The sequence below is a fragment of the Diospyros lotus genome, chromosome 6, assembly GCF_014633365.1.
Source record: "Diospyros lotus cultivar Yz01 chromosome 6, ASM1463336v1, whole genome shotgun sequence".
In the NCBI taxonomy this organism is placed as follows: domain Eukaryota; kingdom Viridiplantae; phylum Streptophyta; class Magnoliopsida; order Ericales; family Ebenaceae; genus Diospyros; species Diospyros lotus.
In genome coordinates, this window is record NC_068343.1 from 6,309,720 (window position 1) to 6,337,495 (window position 27,776).

The 27,776-nt window shown below is 35.9% G+C and overlaps 2 protein-coding genes and 1 long non-coding RNA gene across 3 annotated transcripts; 1 reads left to right on the forward strand and 2 right to left on the reverse strand.

The window, feature by feature from the left end:
* Positions 1-971: 971 nt before the first annotated feature.
* LOC127804093 (GTP-binding protein At3g49725, chloroplastic) lies at positions 972-12,732 on the reverse strand. Its single transcript, XM_052340823.1, has 13 exons — positions 12,185-12,732; positions 11,515-11,579; positions 11,349-11,411; positions 11,137-11,226; positions 10,923-11,035; positions 9,544-9,612; positions 3,323-3,467; positions 3,170-3,225; positions 2,939-2,989; positions 2,745-2,799; positions 2,603-2,659; positions 2,057-2,176; positions 972-1,935 (listed from the first exon to the last, which is right to left on the reverse strand). The coding sequence occupies exons 1-13, from the start codon at positions 12,627-12,629 to the stop codon at positions 1,420-1,422; spliced, it is 1,845 nt and encodes a 614-aa protein (XP_052196783.1). The 5' UTR covers positions 12,630-12,732; the 3' UTR covers positions 972-1,419.
* A 2,626-nt stretch (positions 12,733-15,358) lies between these two features.
* Positions 15,359-17,424, forward strand: LOC127804616 (uncharacterized). The gene is made up of 2 exons (XR_008023695.1): positions 15,359-15,463; positions 15,542-17,424. It is a non-coding gene; the product is annotated as an uncharacterized LOC127804616 (long non-coding RNA).
* Positions 17,425-18,467: 1,043 nt separating this feature from the next.
* Positions 18,468-27,017, reverse strand: LOC127804615 (squalene epoxidase 3-like). Its single transcript, XM_052341495.1, has 8 exons — positions 26,345-27,017; positions 22,904-23,015; positions 22,556-22,730; positions 21,221-21,389; positions 20,742-20,960; positions 20,292-20,567; positions 19,626-19,904; positions 18,468-18,855 (listed from the first exon to the last, which is right to left on the reverse strand). Exons 1-8 carry the CDS (start codon positions 26,900-26,902, stop codon positions 18,736-18,738), a joined length of 1,908 nt encoding a protein of 635 aa, XP_052197455.1. The 5' UTR covers positions 26,903-27,017; the 3' UTR covers positions 18,468-18,735.
* Between the last annotated feature and the right edge of the window lie 759 nt (positions 27,018-27,776).

The window sequence follows — 27,776 nt, forward strand, 5'->3', positions numbered from 1 at the left end:
AGAGAATGATTAAATAATTAGTTAAATTATTTAAACGCGCCATGGTGTCGGCTGCCACTGTGCCAGTACGGCACCAGCCACCAGGAATGTACTCATTTTATTTGTACAAAACAAATGTTACAGAACGGGTCAATCAAAATATTCATTTTGTTTTTGTAATTAATGACCCAAATATCCTAAATGCAGCATCTCTCTCTCCCTCTATGTCTCTCTCTCTCCCTCTCACACCGTCGGCTCCAATGGCGGTGACGAAGCGAGGCACAGCAGCAGTGGCGAGGCAAGGCGCAGCGGCAACGACGAGACGAGGCGCGGCGGTAAGGCAGTCGAGGCGACACGATGAGACGGCAGAGGTGACTGGGTGAGGCAGTAGAGGCGACGGGCGAGGCAGCGGAGATTGCAGCGGCGAGGCGACGACGAGAGCAAGCGGAGGCGAAGTTGCAGCGGCAAGGGAAGGGGGGTAAAGGGAGAAGGGGATGAACAGGATCAAAATATCACGAAATATCGTAATATTTTGATGTCAATATATCGCGATATATTATTTCTGTAAACATTCTGTACAAAAACTTATGTACAAATAACATTTTTCCTTCTTTATTTAGTAGGATTTAGTAGCAGTAGGGGCCTGGCCTGCAAATGCAAATTAATTTATTCGGTTTTGCTAATTTTGACAATCACATCCAAATTGTTAAGGCTTCATTTTCATTTGACTCTGTAAAAAGTCAACATAAAAAATTACAGTTAACGAATTTTAACAATGAATTGGATTATTTAAACATTAATTTATTATTATTATTATTGACTCAATATCCATTTTATTTGAAAATTTTGAAATTGGTAACAAAATTACTATCTAAAATAATTTGTAAAAGAGGAAATTGCTCAATCTTTACTAATAAGTTAGACAAAGGTGAACATACCTACAAGTACAAGGATAATGATTCATTATCAAAATCGGATCAAGCATCATGCTCTTTCTTAACTCTCAAAAGAAACGTAAATTCAACAAAATTCGAACAAGTGAGATTGGGATGTAGCCCAGAACCTTCAAACGGGTACACCTACATACATCAGTGTATCTGTGCAACTCAATGAAGAGTTATTGACAGCGACTATTGGAAGGATACTCTTTTTAACTTACGTAAATGACATCTATGTGCTAAAAAAATGAAACACAAACACAATTGCTGATGAACAATGTTCATCAAAAACCAAAAATTAATCAAACAGGGAAAAAGAAAAAGAAAAGAAAAAAATCAATAGTGGTGAGAAAACAAATAGGTGCACTTGAAGAGATACTTTAGGATCCTTGAAGAAAAATCTTGTTGCACAGGAGGAGTACCATCAGAACCCAGGCCAGATAAAAGCAGAGAGTTCATTGTTGCGTGAAAGAGAAAACAAGCTAGGATGGCATATATCAGGCTACCCTTCAACTGCAGTGCCAGAATCTTCTGTTCTAGGGGGCCTCCATTTGCGATCAAGCATATTCCTCTCTATCACATTCGGCGACTCTAATTTAGAGTCAATAAGCTCTAGCAACTCTTGTAAGCCAACACCCGTTATAGCAGACGTTTTGACATGTGGAACAGATTGTGACAGCGAGTGTAAGTTTTTCCCAATTTTCCTCGAGTCCTCAGACAACATACTTTGTTGGTTGTTTATAGTATCCCATCCCATCTCACCTAAAGTGTCTTCCTCATCCCCTGATAAGAGCCAACTATCAGAGTCACTTTGTTGGTCACCGATGGGCTCTCCATGATCTCCTGATGATGGCTCAGCTACGATATCATCATGATTTTCATCATCATAATCAACAGCATCTCTAGATGATAGCTCCGATGCTTCATCATTGCTTTCTCCACCTGAGAAACTTTGCATTTCATTGTCTTCACTGTCATGCATGCATTCATCAGCGCCCACCTCCTCTTGGATATCAATCTGAATTCCAAGTGTTAGAACTTAAATGATTTTGGAACTCTTAACTCTTTTCTTCAGTTACTTTATATCTCTTATAGAAGGGGGGGGGGGGGGGGGGGGGGGGGAGGGGTTGTGATGGTACCTTATTCCAAACTTCAATCATACTCTGAAGCTTCTCCTCTAATACTCCTATCTGCTTAAGAACTTGCAGCACAATTTCCCGATGCTCATCAAGATTGGGTGCATTGGAGTCTAACACATGCTGCAAACATAATCATAGCTTGTAAAAGAACTTGTTTGGTTACTGATACATATATGTTTCAAAGATGACTATGACAACATGACAAGAATTATGCAAATGAATGACATAGCAGCATATCATATCAATTTCCACGGTGAAAGTGCCAGAAGGCAAGTATAGGGATGGGAAATCAGCCAATTGCTTATGAAATGCAAGGCAAGAATTGGTACTACCTGTAAGCTAAAAAGTAAACAAGTAGAGAAGGATGGCGAGTCAGCATATTGCTTATGATTGTCCATACCTAATATTTATTCAAAATGGTTTTACGGATTTTACTCAACTTAAAACAGCTTCCCGCAGAAGCAAAGTAGTGGAAAATTATAAAGGTAACAGAATATAAACAAACAAATTAATAAGAAGAGTAAGAGAAGTAGGGAATCTCAATACCACAAGCAGGTCAGCTTCCACTACTTCTTCCAAGGTTGCATGAAATGCTTCCACCAACTACAAACAAAATATATTGCTTCTCCTAAGTAAGGAGACTCAAAATGATTACTGACTGCAGAAGTAACATAAAATTTATAGATACCTGCACAGGCAAATCTGATATAAAACCCACAGTGTCACTGAAAAGCACTTTTCTCCTGGATATTATGCAATTAAATCCAAATAGGTAAGTTTTACTCATCATCATTATTCCATATAACTAAACAGGAACTTGTCTTTTCATACTTCAAATGAAGAACCAAATTAGACCTCAACATTCAACAATGATCATATTACCCTGATGGCAGAATTACACTTCTTAGTTTTGGATCAACTGTTGCAAACAATCTGCATAGTGTAAATTCAAGCCAAGATGGAACATTAGTCAGAAATAAAAAAATTTGCTAGACTTATCAATCAAGAATGCAGATGGAGAGAACGTGGTAGGGGACTACACATGAAAGAAAATAAATAAATAAGATAATGTATCAAAATCAGAATACAAGGTTTGTCAACTTCGTAACTTACCGGTCATCACTGTACAAATCACTGTTTGAGAGCGCACTAACTAATGTTGATTTCCCCTGAAAAAGAAAAAGAATACAGTCACAAATACTTAAATACATCATGCCATTTTGCTAATAAAATGTAATTTATTAGCTGCAGATTTTGACCACCTACAGCATTTGTGTACCCAACAACAGCAACTGTAGCCATGCCTTGACCATTTTCACCTCCATGCCTCCTGCGAGCAGCCCGTTGCAAAGCTCGAGTACGACGAACCTCTTTTATTTCAGACAATAACTGTTTTCGTCGTTCTAAAATTCTGCAATGATAATGTTACTAAAGCAACACTAATGCATGTAATCAAAAAAGTATTCAAACCAGTAAACACGTAGCTAGTTTCTCACAAATTAGTCAAACAGAATGAAAATGGCCATGTGAGAGAGTATTCACCACATGCATACTCTCATACACAAGGGAAATGAAAAATCCCTTTCAAAAACCCAAAAGAAATCATACGCCGGTACAGAACAAGCTCTCAGCTAGACCAGATTGAGTACATATATAAGCAATCGTCTCAATTCAACAACAAACATCAGCGTATCACAGCAATTGGTTCCAAAAAAACAATCCTTGAGAAATGCCCATGGGACCAATGCAAGCTCTTTATTTGGCCAGGAACATCAACCGCAGAAATTTACATATTTTGACATTCCATTTGCTTCAATAAAGATATGCATATATAAAGTCATTGTTTTTGATGTCCATGAAAACACTGCATTAAATTCCAGCACAAAATCTCATTTAGTACAGCATCAACAGGTAGCAAGCAATAAATTTCTTAATGTGTGAAGGTTGGTGTAGAAGAAATCAATCTAATTCTTCGTATATAGGAAAACTGATACAAAAGCTTTCTTATAGACATACACTCTTGGACCCTAAAGACTCCTACTTCAATTCTACTCCCTAATATCTCTCCTAATTTGTAGGAAGAGATCAGTTTACAAAATACAATGAAATAGAAAATAAGAAACTGAAAAGTGATAATAAATATGGATAAGTACTAAGAGAAGATAGAGATCAAAGTCTCCCTTTTATAGGACTCTCAGGAATCTGCTATCGCCAACACTCCTCCTCAAGCTAGGGAATATATATCACTCATCCCTAGCTTGGATACTAGGTTTTCAAACTGTGCGGTAGGCAATCCTTTTGTTAGAATATCAGCCATTTGACATCTTGATGGCACATATGAGTTATTGAGGAGACCTGAATCAAGCTTTTCTTTGAGGAAATGATAATCAATCTCAATATGTTTTGTCCAGTCATGTTGGACCGGATTATGAGCTATACTGATCACTGATTGGTTATCACATAGCAACTCAATGTGTTAAAATGTTGTCTAGAGTATAGGTTAAATAAGATCAGTTATGGCAGTGTTTTTTGAGGGCCAATGAGGTATTAAATAGAAGTTGTAACCCAAACTGTAATTAGTGATAAGTTGGGGGTGTAAACTGTAAATATTTGAAAGTCTTCATTGGGGTTCTGCCTCCTATTATAAATAGAGGGCAAGGGGTAGCAAATGGAGAGAGAGTTCTGATTTTTCTGTTTGTAACGAGTGCTAATTGTTTCTGAGAGAAAGGCTAGGGCTGTTAGCTTTGTAATCTTGGGGGAAAACAATTGGAGCGCTCGGGAATAGAAGGGAGGGAGAGAAGGGCCGCTACTGTACTGATCATTTTCTGGAAATAAAGACTGCTCTCAGGAGGATCTTAGAGGCTGGATGTAGTGCCATTCACATGGCATGAACCAGGATAATCTTGATGTTCTTGTGGATGTGTGGTTTGTGTTTCTTGTTTAGTTTAATTTTGTTTTCTATTTTATTTTCTGTTGATTCTATTAAATCTGTTCCTTAGATCAAATCCGTGAGTGTGTGAGAGTAAGTGTGGTAGAATTTCTATCCAAGAAATTAGTTCCAGCAACCCTAGATATAACACAATGGGTCTCTGTACTGGAATTTTTAAATCTTCTAGTACTATTTGCAACCATAGAAGTTCGCATACTCCTAGAGCCATAGCTCGAAACTCAGCCTCTGCACTTGATTTTGCTACAACTTCTTGCTTCTTGCTTCTCCAAGATACCAGATTACTCCCTAGGAACACACAATACCCAGTTGTGGATATCCTATCAACTAGAGACCCCCCATAGTCAGCATCCACATATCCTTGAATCTTTAAAACATCTCCTGGGGTAAATAAGATTCTCTTACCTGGTGTAGTTTTAAGATAATTCAAAATCCTCCTTACTACTTGCATATGTTCCGAGGAGGGATTATGCATAAATTGACTTACAAGGCTCACTGCAAATGCTATATCAGGTCTAGTATGTGAGAGATAAATCACCCTACCCACCAGACATTAAAACCTCCCTTTATCTATCACCTCATCTTTGGTATTTGCTTGCAACTTTAGGTTCGGATCCACTGGTATGCTAGATCCTTTTCCTCCTAGAAGCCCTATTTCTATAAGTAAGTCCATAATATACTTTCTTTGTGACAAGAATATGCCATCTTTTGAGTATGCAACCTCAATGCTCAAGAAATATTTCAGCACCCCAAGTTCTTTAATTTCAAATTCTTTAGCCAAGTTCTACTTTAAGATTACCTGTTCAGCAGTATCATTACCAATAACCACAATATCATCCACATATACAAGTAAAACTATCATCAAATCACCATGATGCTTGATAAAGAGGGTATGATCCCCCCTGCTTTGATGATATCCCATAAATAGCATAGCTTTAGAAAACTGGCCGAACCAAGCACGCGGAGATTGCTTTAGCCCATAAAGGGCCTTTTTAAGTCTACATACTCTTCCTCCCCCTTCCTGGTGAAAACCAAGAGGTAGTTCCATATATATATCCTTCTCTAAATCCCCAGGCAAGAATGCATTTTTCACATCAAATTGCTAGAGTTGCCACCCATGTATTGCTACCAATGAAATAAGAACCCTAACATAAGTCATCTTTGCGACCGAGGCAAAAGTTTCAAGGTAATCAATGCCATAGGATTGGGTGTAGCCCTTGGCAACCAACCTTGCCTTGTACTGGTCAAGAGTACCATCAGCTTTGAATTTCACATTAAATATCCACCGACAGCCAACTAGCTTAACACCTTTGGGTTTGGCCACGAGATCCCAAGTATGATTTTTGTTAAGTGCCCACATCTCCTCTAGCATAGCTTCTTTCCACTTAGGGTTCTTTAGAACTTCTTCTACTGATGTTGGGATAACAATAGCATCCAATGAAGAGAGAAACCCTCAGTGGCTAGATGATAGGCGATGATAGGATAAATAATTGGACATGGGATGTTGAGCACATGATCTAATTCCTTCTCCTAGCATAATCAGATATTTAAATCCGATAGATTCTACTCCTATGGCTGTCGAATTGCTAACTCTTCATCAATCCTACCGATTAGAGAAGGAATGGAGGATACAGGGTTTACCTCGGATGTCTCTGTCATATTGTCAAAGGCTTCCGAGATCACTTATTGATGGAAGAAGGAAAAAATTGGCAATGAAGGCAGGCGCAATGGAAGGAAGAAGCACTCAACAATGGAAGATTTTGACACCAAGGATGGGCTAGAGAGACGCTGGAGATCAGATCTGGAGCAGCTGGAAGCGAAAGGGCTACAGACGCTCCTTCATGCGCCAGCGTGTGAAGTCGGAAGCAAACTAACAGCGACGCATGGGGAGGCGCGTGTGGACTCCAATGGCGGTGGTTCTCTGGTGGTCGGCCGATCTAATGACAGCGAACCCAATAGTGGTGGCGGTGCTAGAAAGCGATGGCCGGACAAAGGTGTTTCTACGTGAACAGTGACGATGACGGTGAACAGTGACGGTGCAATGAAGGCACTTGAGTTGTGCAATGAAGGCACTAGAGTTTATTGTATCAATCTATTAACGAGGCTCTGATATCATGTAGAAGAAATCAATGTAATTCTTCGTATATAGGAAAACTAATACAAGGGCTTTCTTATAGACATACATTTTTGGACCCTAAAGACTCCTATTTCAATACTACTCCCTAATATCTCTCCTAATTTGTAGGAAGAGATCAGTTTACAAAATACAATGAAATAGAAAATAAGAAACTGAAAACTGATAATACATATGGATAAATACTAAGAGAAGATAGAGATAAAAGTCTCCATTTAATAGGACTCTCAGGAATCTGCTATCACCAACAGTTGGAAATTTATATGGCTGAGCACAACACATGACAAATTATTGGGCTATTTAGTTTTTATTATTTTTTATAATTTATTTTCTCTATATAAGGCAACATGTATTGTCATTATCATAGTTATTAAAGGTGCGCCTAGGCGCAAGGCGCCAGTTTGGCGCCTCGCCTGGGCTGAGGCGAGGCGGTTTCTGCAAGGCGCGCGCCTTGCAAGGTGAGGCGCTGAGGCGCGCCTAGGCGCGCCTCATGAAAACCGCGCCTGCATCCTGCCTGCATCATTTCTTTCTCTCCTCTCCAGCATCCCCTCTTCTCAGTTTCAGCATGTATACATCACTACTTATTTACATTTCTTTAGTTTAAGTAAATGTCCACATTTTCTTTTATTTATATTTTACCTTCCATTTACTTTAATACATAAATGTAAATAAGAAAGTACCCCCATTTGGATTCAATAAAAATATCTAAAAAATCAAAATCCATAACAATAAGAAAATAGAATTTTGATTTTAGTACAAATTCAGGATTTAGCGATTTTACCACCCCCAAAATACATACCTACTATTTCTTGAAAAATTCATTAAAAATCATTTTAACAACAATGAATATTAACTATCAAAATACCGGGAGTTAGTTTTTCAAAATGAAAACATTTTCTTATATGTCTCCTTATAATGCCCTAATCTTCCAGACTTAGAAAAAATGCGCTAATCTTCCAAACCTAGAAAAATAGCATTTTTAAAAATGAAAGCATTTTCTTGATTGTGGACTTGTAGTGTTTATTGATTGTGGAGAATACTAAAGCTATTCCAAAATGTCCTCCATCAATAAAACAAGAGATTGGAGAGCACATGCAAAAGAAGTAAAATAACAAGGAATCAAGGATGAGCAAAATATGGCACCGTAAGATGATGATTTTCAATTTGGTGAAGGGTATGATGATGATGATGATTAAAACTTCTTTATTGATTGTGGACTTGTAGTGTTTATATGTTTGTTTAGAACTTTGCACGATGGTTGGTACTTGTTTGAGTTTGAGACTTTAAGTTTGAACTTTGATGATGTTTCTAGTTTGGAAATTGTATGATGAATGAATTAACTTTGATGTTGTTAGTTTAGAATTTGAAGATAATGAAACATTAATGATATGCATGTGTTATTATTGATAATTTGATAGTTTTTTATGATTTTACAAGATTTTTAGTTTTTTTTCTAAAAGGTGCGCCTCGCTTCGCAAAGGCCCGCCTCGCCTCGTGCGCCTCGCGCCTCAGGTTCCAGGACCCTTTGCGCCTCGCGCCTTTCAGAACTATGGTCATTATAATTTGATAGGTTGAACTACAAGTAGTTGTGCACTAAGATTCAAGTTCAAACTCCAGTGCAGAGGATAGTAAATGACGGTTATCCAAAATCTAAATTCAGTACCACGGAGAAACCATAAACTCAGTACATATCAGGGGGTGGTTTTGTTGTCAGAATGTTCATTTTCTCCAATAACAAATTTTATTTATATTATGTAAAGAACAAATAACACTCACTAAACTGTCTGTCACGCAAAAACACATGTAAGGCCTTTGGCTTGAGGATCTATTGAGCCAGCATTGTCATCCAAAAAGGAACTGAATATTTTCATTAAAATTTGGAATTCAAACACTGAATTGATCAGCTTCACAAATGTTTTTTGATAAAAGGAACCAGCCAATGGGGGGATGTGAAATGGATTGAGCCTACACCAACCCATGTCTCTTTTCCTGATAAATAGAAAAGATTGGGTTCTTTTTTAGTCTTTCAAATCCACTCCGTAAATTAACATTGTCCAAGTTTGAAAAATGTGTTATTATTAGATAACATGATTTTCATACTATAATGGAGCCTATCACTTGCACGCGATTGAATTGCATTGAATTGAATTCAAACATAAGGATGCATCAAGCACAACAGTTGCTGTATTTTCTTAACAGAAGTAGTTGCATCTAAGGTCAACCAAACCCAAGAATACTAATTTCATGAAATATAAATATGAAAGCTGTTAAAAGATTTGTAAAAGGAAGAGTTGATTTCTGCTGATATGCTGCATATGCAAGGAGCATTATAGAACAATAATCATGTTGCAAGAATAGTATTATTATCAACAACTACAATAACTTCAGAAGTGACAAGAAGCAGACCTTCGCCGTTGTAGCTGAAGCTCAGTTTCACCAGCACCACTAATGAAACCACGTCCTCCACTTCCTCTCCTGTAAGGGATAGCAGCACATGTCATAACTCTTCCAATGCAACTGACACTAAATTAACTTAAGCACACCTATAAAAATGTACACTAACACTCATCTCATCTGTAACCCAAGTGTGCATCTACATAAATCTGATTCTGAAAATACCAATCTTTTAGACGAAATGGTGCCTGATCCCAAGTGGCAACCTAACCCACATTTGCAAAAGGAGAAAACTCACCTAGGAAAATCATAAGAAAGAATATAGAATATATATGGAGGCACCAAAAAAGAGCTGGCCAGCTAGACAAGAACTCAAAGAAACAAAAGTAAAAATACAGGCAATACAGCACCAGTGCTCATGCTTATAAAAATACAAAAACAAATGGTGGCGTGCTACACTTTTGCATTGTCATTTGTGCAGGATTGAGTAATGTACTGTCATTCAAAATTATCAGATGTAGTTGAGTTAGAATGCACGTGAAATAAACAAATTCAGAGCCTATATTTGCTAACATGGAAGACAAGCAACTGGCTAGCAAGAACTATTACGGAAAACCATTGTGTCCATGAATACATCAATCCCTTAGTTAAAAATTGAAAAAAAAAAAAAAAAAAAGATCTTTAAAGAAAAGATTTAAAAAAGAAAAATACAACACAAGCACATTGGAAGCCCTAATGCAAGTTGAATAGCTGGTATTTGCAAATGAACAAGGCAATCAGACTATCATAAACTGCATTTCATCATATGATTAATATACAACATTATTGCTTCTTCCAAATAGCTCTACACCCTCCCCCATCATATCGTCCATGGAAAGCTTCCTCACAAAAAGGATCCTCTATAAAAAAAGCTAAATTCAATGTATTATCTACACACATGAAGAACAAGTAAAAAAAGGCATTTCTAGTGCACAAGGCTCTCTATTCTTTTGGGTCAATGTAGGACCATCTTGGCATGCAGCCTTACCATTGCTTTGCAAGAGGCTGTTTTCACATCCTGAACCTGTGACCTTCCATTCACAAAGAAGACCTTGTTGTCCAGGTGATAAAATTAAAAATAATATAGTGATTACTTTCTCCAAACATGCATAATAAAAAAGACAAAATCATGTTATTATCACACATACCCTGAATCCAATGATGCAAATTGTCTATGGTCTCAGCAGAAAAACTAAGCCATTCATTTGTGCTTGTTAACTTGGCATATTATTTTAACAATATCTGGAACATCTCTCCCAGGTCCTTTACCATATGCTCTGAGGAGTTAAGATTTAGAACTTATGTCATAATAGCTAATCTTATTTGATTTGGACATTTAGGAAAAAACTCACCCTCGAGCACTAACAACTTCAGCCTCTCCAACAGCTCCAAAAGTATAGCGACCATCAGGTCCACGTACACGCACAAGTCTGGACCTCTTATACGTTAGAGCAGCTAACTCAGACTGAAACATTGAAGATGGGATAAGCAAGCAACAAATATTCAGTGTCGTGTGTCAATGCTAAGACAACTAGATTTAGATGTGTAATAAAACTGAAAGACTACCTGCAGCCTTGCCTCCTTTGTGTAGGCATGTGCGTTAAATATCTCTATGATGAGGCCCACACGATCGAGAACGGGTTTGTCCCATGCCCGCTGCCATTTTGAGTGAATACAAGAATATGAAACCAACAATCTGGTGATATCTTATGAAAGACAACGAGGCAGTAAGGTTCTCTGCCTGCACAAAGTGGAGAGAAAATGCACAGTAAACTTGCCTCCAAATTCCGCTGTTGAATCCCAGTTAGAATAGCATTTACAAACACAGCATCAACTCCTCCCTACTAAACGTGCCACGATTAAATGTCAATGGAAATAAGCTATCAAGAGATGTATTTAGACAGGGAAATCCATATTATAATGAATAAACATATGGTCCCTTACTTCTGATTCCACAGCATTCAGATGACATTTAACTATATCTACTGTGCCTGGTCCAAAATATGTATCTGCCCATCCAAAAACCAGACATGTTAATGCAATACTGCACATTATATAAAGTGAAACAAGTACGTATATTTCCAGATCCAAAGCTCAAATGAGAAGGCAGTATAATGTTTCTAGTCTCCAAAGCCATCATTTTCAATTGCCAACTACGCTTTTGGCACCTTAAAGAAACAAGGTGTCATCAATTGCATCCAACTAGTCTCATGCAAAATAAAGGCCATTCAAATTCAATATTGCATTTAGTGCTAATCAAGTTCAACTAGAACTAGAAAGCAGACAGAATATATATGGAAATGTATATAAGCAGCTAACTGCTCAAGAGCATATGATCGCTCCCATTTCAATTGAAGCTAATTAAAATGATTTCTAAAGCTAGTCGTGAAACCAACATCCTCAAAATAAATTATCTAAGCAACGCCAATAGCACACGATTAAGTTCTTCACTTCTCGTTTCCCAAAAGGGAACTGCTTCCCCAAAGTCTCCACCTAATCATTCCTCCAAAGATGGAAAAATAGACGCAGGCACGATTAAGTACATATCACGGAAGTCAATAACTTTTAACATAAGCACAAAATTGAAAACACAAACTTGATTTGAATGGTTGACCTGCGCGAGGCGATCGGGCAGCTGGGTTTTGAACAACAATATGCGGGGGCAAATCTTTCTCCCAAAAGTCAGTGTCGAAGAAGCCGTCGCGCTGTTCTTCGAGCGAATTGGCCAGGTTCAAAGCTTCATCGAGCTTCGCCTGCAGGACGGGTTCCGGCCGGAGACGCGGCTGCACCACGAACAGCCTCGGAGGCCCAGTGGGGTCTTTATTGTACTGGTCCGCCTGCGCATCGTCACGCCTCTGAAGCGGCAGCGAGGGCGAGAACGGGGAAGACAGAGTTGAAAGTAATGCATTTGAAGAGGTTAAGTGTGACGGCTCGGTCAGAATTTTGAGCGGAGCCTGGGTTGGGATTGAATATTGCAAGGACAGTTGTGGCAAGTAGGTTAGGGTTTGAGACAGAGACCTGAGAGGCGATCGTATTTGAAATGAGATGGTTCTGAACATTTGAAAATACTCTCTCTCTCTCTCTCTCTCTCTCTCTCTCTCTCTCTCGTATAGTTTGCGCCCTGTTCTTAGCTCTCCAATTCACGGCTATGGATACCTGTTGATTCGGGGAAGCGGGTGGAGATGAAACTGAAAGCCAGTGAACCGGACCCGATCCGGGTCGGGCAAAGCTTAAAAGGCGGTTAGGGTCTTCTTTGTAGCGGTTCGGACAAACTGTGTCAGGAGGGCAAACTGGTTGGGCCCGGCCTTACCCCAAGGATCGGGCCGGCACAGCCCTATCCCCTATAGCCCTTATTAAGGGCCGGGCTGGCAATTCGCACAAGTGGCCAATTTTAAAGGGGCCACAAGGGTTGCCAGTTATTAAAAAACCAAAAAAAAAAATTAATGAGATTTACTTAAATTACATTAATTATCTTTGTATTCTTAAAATTAACATGTATCTTTCCTAAATTTGATGATCGTGAATTATTTTTTTATCATTAATAAATAATTATATTTTGTTTAATTCCTAAGGCCCTGCTTTCATACCATTTTCAGTTTTGTGAAAACATGTTTATTTTTATATTTTTAAAAATAAATATATATATATAAAAAAAATTCAAAACAATAAAAAATTATTTTAACTGTTTTCATCACAAACACACTTAGAATTTTTAAAACGTAAAAAATGCTACAGACAAAAAAAAAATACATTTTCACTAATCTAAAAATAGACATTCAAAACCCAAAATTAAAAATAAATTTAAAATTAAAAACAGAAATAGAATAGCTCTTAAATTGTCCTCCTATTCTCTTTTTATGTAATTAAAAAAAAATCATTTAGTGATAGTTAACATTGATCACCACCATCACCAAATTTAGAGTCGATTAATATTATCATTTTGGATACGTCCTTGAAGCCTATTTCTAGGTTGGAGGCAATAAACAGATTGAACTCAAAAATAAGTTTCAAATAAATGAACACATTATTGGTTTAATCTTTCATAAAGACGTAAATAATCAAGACCATGAGGTTTCATCAAACTACCTATTTTTTATTTAAGAAATAATCAATAACAAATAAAAAAAATAAGAGAAATAGATAAATAAATTTATTCTTAAAACTAACAACTCCTCACACAAACCCTAAAGTGCCATCAACAATAATAAAGATTTTGTTTTAATTACGCTCTATTATTAGCTTCTTAGCCACCTTGCCTCTAGAATTATATTAAAGAAATAAATCGAGAGATGTACTCGAGTGACCAGGGTGGTAAATCTTAACACTATTAATATTACTCTTAAGATCCTTCTCCAAAAGGAAACATTCTGTTTTTCTCAAGAATCGAACCCACACTGAGAGTCTCCAGACAAGCTTTCAATCTGCCTATTTGCCACTCAATTATGCCCCTAGGAGAATAATGAAGTTTTTTAAGTATGATAAAAATAATTATAAGACAAGAAGATGTAAATAAATAAAAAAAGAAAAGACAATAATTGATTAATGGCAATACAAAGTAGAAAATAAGGAATAAGAGAGAAAAAAATATAAGTTAATTTTATATCAAAGATAAAATGGTCAATTTTGCAGAATCAACTAACTATAAACATAGTGGTGTCGGTTCAATTTCACTAAATTGTAAGGATGGTTCGTAAAAATTATCCCTAAGAAATTGTTTAAATAATAAAATAAAATAAAGTTAATAAACTTATTCATAATGGCATTTGGTGTAAAGAAAACCTTTGAAGAGCTTATAAGATTTTTGATCTGTTTACAAATCATAAAGAGCTTATAAAGTGATTTTTATTTGATTAAGGGATTTTTAATTGATGCAAACTTGTGATATTTTTTTTTATAAATATATTTCAGTAACTCTATGAATAAAGTTTTTAAATTTGTATCTTTATCAGTAGATTGATAGTCCAAAAGACTCTTATACCATTTTATTTTTGTTGTCTTTTGATATTGACTGAATTGCATAAATTGAATCTTTTTTTGAAAACCAAACAGAATTCACTGAATAGTTACTCAAATTGAAAAATCAAAGAAATTTTAAAAAAATAAAAATAACCAAAAATAACCCTTTTTGTTATATTAAATAGCTTATTCTTTTGCAGTTTTACTCGATACGTCTTTTTCTATTTCTTAATTTGGTAAAAATGACATAATTTTAATTAGTTCAATTATTTTAATTTTTTTAATAAAGACCCAAATTAAATTGAAATAATTAAAAAATTCAAATTTAAAAATCAAACGAATTGCTGTATAAATTGAACAAAACCAAACTGTCAATTTTAACAAATTTAGTTTGATTATTTTAATTTAATTAAAATTTTATTTTATTTTTAGGATGATCGTATTTTTCCATCACTTGTGTTTTCGATTTCAACAGATGAAGTAAATTACAAATATAAAATTTTGCCTCACATTGTAGGACGAGAATCGAACTCATAACCCATCGATACAAATCCAACATATCGTTTTCTCGATCACTCTATTTATACAATTCACTTGGTAACTTATTATTTAATATCTTATTTTTAAATGAAATATATTTATTATAATTTATTTTTAATTATAAAAGGTTCTTATTAACGAATAAAATAGCTAAGAAAAATATTTTATAATTAAAAATAAAATTATAAAAAAATATTATTTATCTAAACTATTACAATGATTGCAATTTATCTCAAAATAAATTTAGAAGAAATTACTCCATTCCACGTCCTAAAATTTATTGCACAAATTCTAAAATCCTCAATTCGGTTGTCAGATCTCACAGCTGCGGGAAGAGTGGAAGACGAAGAAGAGTAGATAGAATACACCCTCGTCCTCAGGTGGTGATTTCCAATAGGTAAATTCAGATTGAAATTACTCCGATTGCTATTGTCTTTCGTTGTATGCACTGATTAGAGTTTCTAAATCGTTTTAGAGCCGAATCATTGTCTACTTGAATCTCCGTCTATTCTCTCAAATCCAGTGACATATATGCACACATATACGGTATGTGTGGACAAATGTCTGGCGATCTGACCTGGGTTTGTGTGCTTATATTAGATTGATTGTTCCTTGTGTTTCAATTCATCGTATCTCAGAAAATGGTGGAGGGAACCTAAATCTGTAGCCTTTTCCTTTGCGAGATAGAGAATGACAAGGAAATAAATAGATTGTTTTTCCTGAACTTTTTTGTTTTGATGATCTGTATTGATAAGTATCTAATTTCCCTTCTTGTAAGAAATTGTACCATCATAGCTCCAGAATTGTTTGGTTTTTCTTGATGTATTTATGTTTTGCTAATTTCTGTTTGCTATTGATAATGATTGGTGCTATGTATTTCAAGGAGCACTAGAAAACCTACATTATTAGAGCTTTAGCCAAAATCGTTGGAGGGCCTTCTCAGTTAAGGCTATATGAAGTTTCCTAGTGCCTAGTTGGTGACAATATGACAGCTTTGTATGTGAGGTGTGAACCTGGTAAATAAGCTTATAATTTATAAAGGTGGGTTAGGTGCTCTTTATTAAGATTCTAAGAGTGCATGTTTATAACCAAACCGTATGAAAGCAAGCCTTGATTCTGTTAAATGAAATGTGACAGTGTTTATTGTCCTTTTCTCCATGCTGGATTCTTCTTTTCAAGATACTAAATTTTCAAGTTAGTTATGCGATGCATTGTCTTTATCAATTGGTATAATTAGGCTTGTTGCTTCCAACTCATAGATGGATATGCAAGGAGATGGGACAAGTAAGGTTAGCGAGAAAGGAGGAAAAAAAAAAAATAGTGAATGATGGTAAGAATACAGCTTGAAACTCTGCTAAGTCAGATGATTTAGCGCACTTTTAATTTATAGAGTTGTTAGAAAAAGAAATTGAGAAAGGAAATAGGTCGGGGTGTTTCATAAATAAATCCGATTGGAAATGTTTGGTCAAAAATTTAATCAGAGGGGAGAGAGATGTTATGATAATAAACAAATAAATAACCATTGGATTGTTACAAAAAGGAATGGACACCTTTTAAGCAAATGATGCAAGGAGAATCAGAGTTGGGTTGAGATGAAACTGACAGATAATGATTGGTGGGAGAAGAAGGTATTTTCTTAACTTCTTTTCACATGATTAGTTATCTTCCAATTGCCGATATACAATTGACAAATATGCTATCTTATGTTTTACAGGAAAATCCAGGTTTCAAGAAGTTCAGGAACAAAGATTTATCCCTCATATGGTTCCATTATAGTGCATTATTGGACACTGTAGCTACTGGTGATCATGCACAAGCACCGAGTCAGCACAAGGTACCCACCAAACTGCCAAATACTGGAAATTATGAGGATGCAAATGAGGAGCAAGGTGATAGTGGGGACCCTGCTAATTGGGAAGAAAGTGATAATGACTAATTTGTAGATGCCCATGTACCAACAACTGGTGATTAATCAATTGTGTTTCCACCTCCAAGCTTCAACCATGGGAGAACAGTGGAGGGTAAGGATCTTGATAAAAAAAAAGGAAATTGTCTGATGCTGCTTCATTGAGGAATGACATTCATAACCTTCTACGAGTGATGTCCAAGATCACAGCTACTTCGTCTGTTGAAGGACCATCGGAGTCTAGCATCCCAAAATGCATACCCATACTACAAAACCTCCCCATTCAGATAGGGGGTGTACTGTGGAATCATCATGGAAGCTACATGTAGGCTGAAATTGAATTTTTCCTTCCAAGATGGGAAAAATATTACCTACTTGATGTAAGTTATTTTCATAGGACTAGATTCAGGGGGTCTTTATGAAGATGAAAATATAAAATATTATTTATAAGATGTTCATTGTGAGAACACTATAATTGAGCGTATTTTTGGAGTATGAAATGCTGGATTCTTAAATTTTTTATTTTTATTTTTTTGGTTAGGTACTCGATTTTAAATTTATTATAGCTTTAACACTCAATAGAAAATAGTTTTTGCAATTATGAAAATGTATAATTATACAAGGAAGAAAGATGTTATTGACAGTGCATGCACAATTACGTATATAATACTACTATGGATCAAAATATTTCATTGGATGGTAGTGTGTACGATGATGCCATAGCCTATAATTAATCGGCATTAGTCAATGATTAGTACTAGTTTTTATAAAATTGTTAACTTGATATGTTTTGACTTAATATTTTAGATATTCTATATTTTTATTGGTTTTTTATTTTTATAATTTATTAGATGGCAAAATGTCATTTTCATGCATGTCAATTTCATATATAAATTTTTTGGGGTCAATTTTATACTCTTTTTTTTTTTTATGTCAATTACATGCATTGTCTTACAAATTTAGTTAACTTGACCTGACAAATAGAGTCCTTTGGTCAAATGATTAGTAGATTAAAAACTTCATGAAATTAACAAAGGGAAAACAATATATTCTCTTTTTTGTCCATTAGTCATTTGATCCTAAAAGAGTGACATTGTTTTCATTGTATGGAATTGAAAAAAATTGTTAGGACATGTATGAAATTGTCAACAAAAGGAAAAAAAATAAGGTATGAAATTATCTAAAATTGTAAGGTCATGAATGAAATAGATAAAGAAAAAAAATTCATATATTAAATGTAACATTTTTTTCTTATTATGTATTTATTTTTATACTTTAATAGATATTGCCGTATAATTATAAATTTAAGAGATTTATTTGTTAAAATAGTAAATTATCCTTTTGGTTATTTAAAAAAAATTAATAGCTTATAAGCTTTTTATTCACCAAACATGTAACAATATAATTAATAACTTTTAATACATTTTATTCAAACACGATAATTATTTACTAACAAATAAGCTTTTAAAATTTAAAATGATTTAAGCAATGAGCTCTTAACTAATTGACTTGATCAAAGTTTTTAGCACAAAGAATAGAGAGTTGTTTCAATTTAAAGATATCCCAAGAAGTTGGGAAAAATACAATTTTACAGTTATAAGACACTTACTTTCTATTCATGCATTATAACATCAGATTATAGTTGTGTGAAAAATTTTAACAATCCCTCAGTGGAAGCTATTCGGCTGCCTTGAACAGTGAAGGTCGTAAAAGCTAATAAAATGCCTTAAATAAAGCCAAAGCTCCCTGGACATTTGTCTTGCTTAATTCACAATCCAGTTAACAGGAAGAGCTGCTCTACAATATGCCGGAACAGTTGCAGGGAGGAATGTTTCCCTTACTCCTTCAACCTTTATGATTGGAAAAATGATACTACATGCAACCTGGAAAAGATTTGTTCACACTATTTATTTCTAAACACAGGAAATCACAAGATGTTTTTCTTTTTTGGTTGCTTTTCCAATAAATAGCTTCTCCAAATAAAGATAAAACTCATTATGTAGGGAAAAAAAAAATTCTTTTCTCAGCAGTAACTAGAATAATGCTCGATCAATCATCAAAAAAGATGAAGGGATTATGATGATATTATCCATCATTTATACCACAAAAAAAAAAAAAAAAATCTGATTATTTTTAATTATTAAGAACTCAATGGGGCCTTCCCCTTCAAATCAGACAAAAAAGAAGGGAATCCCGTTGAGTTCTTACACTTTCATGTCTACAACTCAATTCATTAGAAATAAGACATAATAGCTAAAATTAAAAATGCATTTGGCATTTGTGTATGGCACTAGCAGTCAGTAAAGTTTTGCCAGACCGGGCTCATTAGTTTATCATTCTATCTAAGAATCTAATAGCTAACTAAGCCAGTAAAATCTCTTCATAGAACACGGGTTATGGTTAGAGGAAGGAAGAGGGCTCACACTAAAGGTAATTGTTAATTGAAGAACTAATAGGATTAGAAACTAGACTAAAGTTATTTTACTGATATGCACTATTATGGTTAAAAAAGATAAACTTGATGCAGGATATAGGGAATGTCAAAGAGGTGTGCAAAGATACTAGTTAGACGAAGAAAATAAAACAAACACAGATAACAGGGAAAATAGATCAATATGACTAGACCACATAGTTAAAAGATTGCATAGCATACCAAAAGTAATCTTGCAGCTATCTGCAGATGTTCAAAGGAAGGAAATGGTAGCAACAGGCGCCCAACAGCATATATAGCCACAGCAAGGAAATGGAGTGCCAAGCTCAAAGGGCTAGGATTCAGTCCAGATAGTAGAGCCATGGGTCCTCTAGAACAAACACCTCCAAGGCTCAAATAATCAAAACATGCTTTGCGCAATTCCTTCCTTTCTCGATCAGGAGATGCACAGAACACCTTATATAGGGCTCCAGCCAAAGTGTTTATTGTGGATGACACAGGCTGTCAGCATAAAAAATAAAATAAAATAAAAATCATACACCAAGCATAATATCACAGCCAAACCAATGTAAGATTGAAAATTAACACCCATGAAATGGGGTAGTGCCTTAAATACAACGCCTAGATTGAAAAATTAAACATAATATCACAATCAAACCAATGTAATATTGTAAGGATTTCCTCTAACTAGGTACTCTTGTGGGCTACATAAACAATGTCATCTCAAATTTTTGAAGTTAGTTAGGTGTTTGAATACTTATTACAATTACAATTCCTTTTTACTGTATAAAATGTATGCCAACCAGCTGAAACAGAGCAGTTCATATTTAGGCCTTTTAGTCTTTTATGTTAGAATGGCACAAAAGCAGATATTTGAGGCTAGCTTACTTTTCGTAAAGTGTAAAAGGATTCAAGATATCTGCACAATGAAGTTGAGTCATTCAGGTCATGCAAAGGCTTAAGGAGATCCCGCAGAATAACAATATCAGAGAGTGCCACAGTCATTCCTCCACCAGTTAAAGGATGACGCATGTTGAAAGCATCACCAATTAATAATGCTCCAGGAATAGGACAGGGAGCAGCTGGCATGCTTCTATTTTGCATTGTTCTAATATCCCCTTTATCAATTGCCGCTGTAAATGCATCATGCAGCTCAGGTAGAATCTGTAGAAACATTACATTGCTTAATCCTAGGCAATGGTTAGATACATAGAAAAAATGTTCTTGATATACCCAATTTTGCAAGACTAAATTGAAATGAAAGAGTAGAGAAGACTAAAAATAGTGAGACTGCATCTGTATGTAAAAAGTTTGTCATAAATTTGAAGTATTAAATACCTGAGGAGCCACCACAGTCTTCAAATATTTGGCCATTTCACCATTAGCAATAGAAGGGATCTTTTTACCAGGTACATCAACTAAGCAACGAATCTCTGTACTACTTATGGGATAAAATAATATGGGCGAGGGATCTGCTAATATCACATGGCCATGATTTGGAAATGGAAGCTTACAGTTCTCCAAGACCAAGCCGATGAAGCAAGAGGGCACATCTACCTATAAGATAAGAGTGAAAGAATATGATGCCATAGCATAGTGTACAAATGCAAGTATTAACATATTCAATATGCAAAAACATAATGGCACATCCAAAGGGTAGTGGTTGCGAGTTCTCATTGATGGCAAAAAATAAAAAGTGAAACCATAAATAGAAGCAATTTGATTGGCTTATCACCAAGGAATAAAAGTGAACGTCGATAAATTAGTGAAACTGGAGAAGCACAATAATGAACCAGGTTGAGACTTGCAGGATTTACCTTAGGGTTGCATAGAGCACGGCGCAAATTTGAGAAGCATCCATCACAAACAACAGTAAGAGGTGCATACACTTTAAGCTGTTGACCAGTCCTAGTTTTGTACTTAACCCCCTTAATAGTTCCATTTTCTTCAAGAAGGGATGTTACAGTTCCTTGCTCTAGTTGTACACTGGACAAAAAATCAAATACCGATGAGGGGGTGGATTTATAGCCCAGTGATGAGATACCACAAGATATAGGACATGGAAAGCAGTGGTGAAAACTTACCAATCAGTAATCACATAGTACACAAGAAGCACAAATGAATAAGATACAGGCATACAGCACAAACAAATATTCAAAGCAAGGATATGCTTGGAGCTTTGGGAGTCCAAACAATAATAAAAAATAAAATCTGTTCAAAAGTTAAATATATACATACAAGGGATAGGGCGTTGGATATGAATACTTGCCAAGAAATGTTTGCATAAGAAAACAAAGTCAGAGGTAGCATTCAGGAAATTACATGTTCTATTTATGATTGGCACAGGAAACGTATTGTAAGTGGAGAGGGTACTCTTAATGCCCAGTGTGATGAAGCACCTCACTTTGCTTTCAATACAAGGGACAAAAGGATAGCATGGCTATGTTGGCTAGTATGTACTCCAGTATGGGCAGGGGTGGAGCATAGCGGGAGCAGGGGTGGGGAGCACATGGAATTTTAGTTTCTATGTTTTAGATTCTAATTTCTAGTGTGTAGAAAAATTTATGGGACAAAAATGATTATAATTCTCATATATATTACATAATTTCGTATGACATTTAAAATTTATTTATAGTTTCTGTAAAGATACTCCTAATAATTGATATTAAGGAAATAAAAAGCGTTGTAGTTTTGTAAAAATAATACCCAAATTTGAAGGTAAGAAAAACAAAGTGGAGAGATTAAACATTACAATAACAGATACTTGCACTAAAAGCTTATCAAAGCTAAATAAAATTAAGCATGATGTCATTGTATTTATAAATTAATTTTTTGGCCCCCGACAATAAATGTCACCCTCTGCTCCTGAATATGGGTATGTATCCTGCACAACTCTAAGATTTATAAATTTTAGAATTCTTCAGGACTTAAGGAAAGGAGATTGCTTCTGAATGCATTAGTTCCCAGTGTTTCACAACAAAGTCAAGATCAGAGTCCCAAAGATTAGAAGAGTTGTATTGAAATGCAAACATAACTTGGTGAAACCAACGGCAGTTCCCCTGGATTTATTTACCTGATTTTACTGCAAAGCAACCCACAGATATTGGAATCAGTAAATTAATCAGATAAGCAAAAATGAACAGAAAGTTTACTTTGGAAGCATAGAAGCTTTTTCTCTCATCCTCTGTATGAACCTTCCATTGTGGAAGCTTCTACCAGCCACATCCAAGTGGAACTTTTCCAAGGGATAAGACAACCTAGTGCCTCTCCCATCTTTGAAAAGAGCATATCCAAGCACCTTCTGGGCGTCAATGTCCTCAACACAGTCTGCTATCAAAGAGTATATTTAAGCTTTCATAACCAAAACAAACCATGACTGAAGAAATGCCAGGCCAAAACCTATCTAGTTTTGATACTACATGAATTTGTACCAAAACCCATAGGAATCTAATATAAAATATGAACAAAAGTTTTACTAAGCATGATAAGCTCATGCATACCCTCAAGGGCCAACTCAATTAGTTTTAGGTATCCTCCAGGCTGTAACAGTTCACCAACAATCCTATCTGGCTCTGTCAAATCTCGTTCAATGACATGAACCTGCCTTCCATCCTGTAACAATATCACAATAAGGTGAATGTTTTCTCAAAACTATATAAATAAATAAACAAAAGGTCCAGATGCTGTGTTCTTTAATCCTGAAAGTTTACACCATTAGGGGCTTTACAGTTTGGAAGAGAGAACAAAGAAAGAAAAGAGGGTGAGAAGGACCTACAGCAAAAAGGAAATGAAAAATGATTTTTACCACTGTAAAACCAACTACTTGATAAAGCAGGTGTGCCTTTTTCTCAATCCACTTCCACGACCCAGGATATTGTAATAACTATTAAGTGCCTTGTCAAGTGGTTGGCTATAGGGCATGAAACATGGAAGTAGAAAATTTCTCATAGATCACTCAACTAACAAAACCAAAAATGAACCAAGTAATCTGATAGTGTTTTATCAGATATATGTTGTACTAGATAGAACTGGTTTTGTATTCTAGATTTCACTAAAAAAAGGAAAAATGAAAAAGAAAAAACAAAACTATAACAATTAAGACTGATGTATGTGAACATTTAAAAACTATCGCGTTCATCCATTACAGGACTGCAGCCAGTCATACTCAAGACCTAACAAGGCAATATACTAAATCCATGAAACACAACCACTATAAAGCTTTATTCTATAACCAATTATGACACAACATGTAGCGCCTGTGTGAAAAAAATACACCAAAATAAACCCTTAAAAGAATAAACTTCAATGGCCAAACCTTGGCTTTCAAGAAGACGCAAAAACAAGACTATTTTGCTAAGAAAACTCAAATAAGTTGCCGAAATTTGTATTGAGAAAAACTGATTACAAACTCTAGGTTCTAGACATATTTATAGTGTTTGGCTAATCTAAATCCATCTAACATTTCTAAACAAAATCCAACTAAAATCATAATAAAAATAAAACCCTAATCAAATATGAAATAGAATTAAAATCCTAAAATATATGAAGTAGAATAGAAGTAAAAATCCTAAAAACTTATGGAGTTCTACTATAGCGCTATTGTTTTGGTGCTACTGTAGCGTTACTGTTTCGGCCGGTTACTGTTTTGGTTTGGGCCGAGTCGACCTTGGATCGGGTCTTGAATATTAGTGACCGCATCATTCACCTCCACGTGATCAAAATTCGAGGTATCCAGGTAAGACAACTCTATGTTCGACAAGTACAAAGAGAGATTAGCCACATTGAATGTTTGGAAATACCCAAACCCTGACTCATTATAAGGATCAAAGGTTGCAAAGTATCGTGGAGGCCACCCACAACATGAACAACTAGATCAATCCCTGGTTCAGAACCCTTGAACTTTTCTGCTGAGAGAACATGAGTAAAGACATTCCTCGACCTATTAGCCCTATCTTCGTTGGCATGGGTCCAACCATCGCCATGTTTGTTGCCCTCTGCCTCCACTATATTGTTACTGCTAGATTGAGGACGTTGAACATTCCATCTTGAGCGCTTCTCTAATCTGATAGATCTTATCATAGGTCCTTCTCCTCGCATCAACTTTCTTGATTTTGACTCCTCAATAGCTTTTGAATTCATCCGTAGATTTTTCTTGCCTAGAGAAGCACTCTTTTGCAACTATTTCAAATAGAGGCTTATTCCATGACTACCAGCAGTCTCTCCATCACTTAAAATATTGATGCTTGAATCCTCCTTTGGTCCAAGCACTTGATGCTGCTACAGTATTATTAGTTTCAGAATCTAATTTCATATTAATATCGAAAGCAGTTGCACCACCCGAGTTAATTAGCCTGGGAGATCCAACACCCCTATCCACAAAGAGACCTCTGTGACCATCTTGCTTTTGCAATCGCAAAGATGAATATATTCCTATTGCCTTCCTTTCAACCATGCCAGAGTCTAAATAAACTATAGAAGGATCTGCTACATTGGTTGTGGATTCGCTCCAATTGCTGCTACATTGTACGAGTTATTTACTGTTGTTCTTCGATTGCTCTCTAAACCGCAGGTAGCCCCCAATCACCGTTACGAGGTTGGTTGCTACCGTTACTTTTAAGATTGGGCATCTGATTGGTTGGTTAATCGCTCTAATATCACCTGATGCAACGTGTAGCGCGTGTGTGAAAAAAACACACTAAAATAAACTATTGAAAGAACAACTTCAATGGTTGAATCTTGGCTTTCAAGAAGATGCAAAAACAAGACTATTTTGCTAAGAAAATCCAAATAACTTGCCAAAATTTGTATTGAGAAAAGCTAATTACAAACTCTAGGTTCTAAGCATATTTATAGTGTTTGGCTAATCCAAATCCATCTAGTATTTGTAAACAAAATCCAACTAGAATCCTAATAAAAATAAAACCCTAATCAAATATGAAATAGAATTAAAATCCTAAAACATATGAAGTAGAATAGAAATAAAAATCCTAAAAACTTATGGAGTTCTACTATAGCGCTATTGTTCTGGCGCTACTATAGCATTTTGTAGCATTACTGTTCCGACCGATTACTATTCGATTTGGGCCGAGTCGGCCTTGGACCGGATCTTGAATATTAGTGACCACATCAAATTATTACCTTCTTTTCTGGGAATCTGACAACTGCCATACAAGAAAAGGATGTATTTTGCATATGAAATTCTCGCTGCATTTTCCAATTAACTTAGAACTTTCAAGGAAATAAAAACAACCAAGAGTAGATCAATCCATAAACAAAACACATTTTCAGTTAAAGTCAGCTGCCACCAGCATTAGTATTATATTAATCTTAGAAGCACTCTACAGCCAAATCTTGAAAAAAAAAAAAAAAATCCTCAGTAACTATTCAGTTCTCACAAAAGAGACTGAGTAGTTAATTTCTATCCAAGCTTCCTGGACAACTTTTTCCTAATTTTAGACAGGTAGAAAGGAGATATGTTTGTTTGACTAACAGTGTTGGCGGAAGGGGATTCTCTTTGTTCGGGTGACACATTGGTAATGGAATGGAATGGAATTGGATGGATGGTGTTTCCATCCAAGAGGCTACATTTTGTCTCCCCCAAATTGAGGGATAATGGATGAAATGGAAATGGATTTTTAGGTTTTGATAATATTAACAGACGCCGACAATAGTTAACTAAGCAAAATCGTTGGTTTTGGATCCTTTCCTTCACAAGCAAACCCATTCCATGGAAAATACTTTTCCAGGAGAACAGCCGTGTACTTCACTTTAGATGCTTTTATTCATGAAAGTTCTCATTATCAACACAATAATTCTAAGTTATTCAGAATTTGATCACAGATGGCTACTCAGTTTTATTCCTATTTTCTCAGAATTTGATTAAAAATAGTTTGATTAATTTTCTCCCTTCTCGCCTTCTCAACAATTCTCACTTTTCTCACCTTACCGAGAGTGTGAGCCAGAGCAGCACCGGCGACGCCAGCTCCGACAATGATCACGTCCGTTCCCGCTTCCCTTCCAGATCGGACCTCCCGCTTATCGGAACTCCGGACCGAACCGCTTTCGTAGCTATCGACAAAGTTGCGGCCCCCACTCCGGCGTCTCTTCTCAGCTTCCGCTTTCGCGTTACAGCGAATATCAAACCCTAACAGAGAGGCAAAGAACGTTCCAGAAACGTAATTGCCCACTACCACCTCCACCCTCTTCTTGTTTGAACCGGTTAACCAATGGAAACATCCGCCAAAAAGGCAGGCGCTCGTTGGTCTCTTCGTTACTCCAACAGCTCCAGCACCGGCGCTGGCTTTGGCGAGAGATAACGCAATTGCAGGGGGAGGGGGAGACGGAGGCCTTCTATAGGCAAAAACTAAGGAGGTTCTGGTTCTTGCTGTCGTTGGTGCTGGAAGGGGAAGTGGAAGCTGGTGGCAACGGGTAGCATTACTACCGGGGCGTGGCGGATGACCCGCAAGAACCGGGTGGTGATGCGGGCTGGGTTGCAGCATTTCTTCGTTTGTGACCTTGGTTACTTGTACTTGGCGGGGATTTTGTCGTTTTCAGAGTTCAATTTAATTTGTGGTGATGGAGATGAATAGCAACAATCTATGGAAATTGAACCTTCGATGTCGATATGAATCTTCGTTGTTAGATTTCATTTTTCCAATTATTAATGTGTTCAAAGGAGGGGAGAGAGAGTGTTTATGTCAATCGGGCCCGGGCTGCAGCACACTGTATATTAAAAAAATTGGCCAGATGGGCTTCCCATTGGCTGCCTTGGCCTGGTCAAAATGGCCATGCTGGCAGTACAAAGCCCCGTTTGACATCTATCAATAAATTTTACATGTGTCTTACATATTGGCCTGTTTATTACAGCTTAAAAGGTACAAGTTTTAACTTCTATCTTCAAAAAATTAAGTATGTAGTATTTGTTTTAGTTTGTAGAATTATAATTTATAGCTTTTACTAACTTTTAGAAAGAGTAAAAGTTAGCTTTTTCAAAACTTGGGTACCCTAACTTCTACAATATTTGATTAAACAGTTATATTTTTGTGATAATTTTGTCCCTATTTTTAACAAAGAATTACTCTTTTGTCCACGTAATCAAGGGTCTCTCTTCTCCATCGCCATCTCTATTTTCAAATCTCTTCTTCTCTCTCCATCTCACTTTCTCTCTATACACTAATTAATTTTTTTATAACACTTGAAACTTATACATATACACTAATTAATTTTTAAATTATCATTTTATAACTATTATGGGTATTATGGACAATTATACAAAAATAAATTATTTTACAGCTTATGATATCAAATACTATAACTGTTTAACTACAACTTCTAATAAATTGTAATAAACAAGTTTACGACTTATTTTAAAAG

Coding starts and splice junctions, on each gene's coding strand:
- LOC127804093 (XM_052340823.1), bottom strand. CDS start 12,629: ATGTTCAGAACCATCTCATTTCAAATACGATCGCCTCTCAGGTCTCTG. Junction 11,412..11,514: donor TGAATGCTGTGGAATCAGAA/GTAAGGGACCAT, acceptor CACGTTTAGTAG/GGAGGAGTTGATGCTGTGTT. Junction 2,660..2,744: donor TATCAGATTTGCCTGTGCAG/GTATCTATAAAT, acceptor TTTTGTTTGTAG/TTGGTGGAAGCATTTCATGC.
- LOC127804615 (XM_052341495.1), bottom strand. CDS start 26,902: ATGCTGCAACCCAGCCCGCATCACCACCCGGTTCTTGCGGGTCATCCG. Junction 21,390..22,555: donor AAAGCTTCTATGCTTCCAAA/GTAAACTTTCTG, acceptor TTTTTTGTCCAG/TGTACAACTAGAGCAAGGAA. Junction 20,961..21,220: donor GTGCTCTATGCAACCCTAAG/GTAAATCCTGCA, acceptor CTTATCTTATAG/GTAGATGTGCCCTCTTGCTT.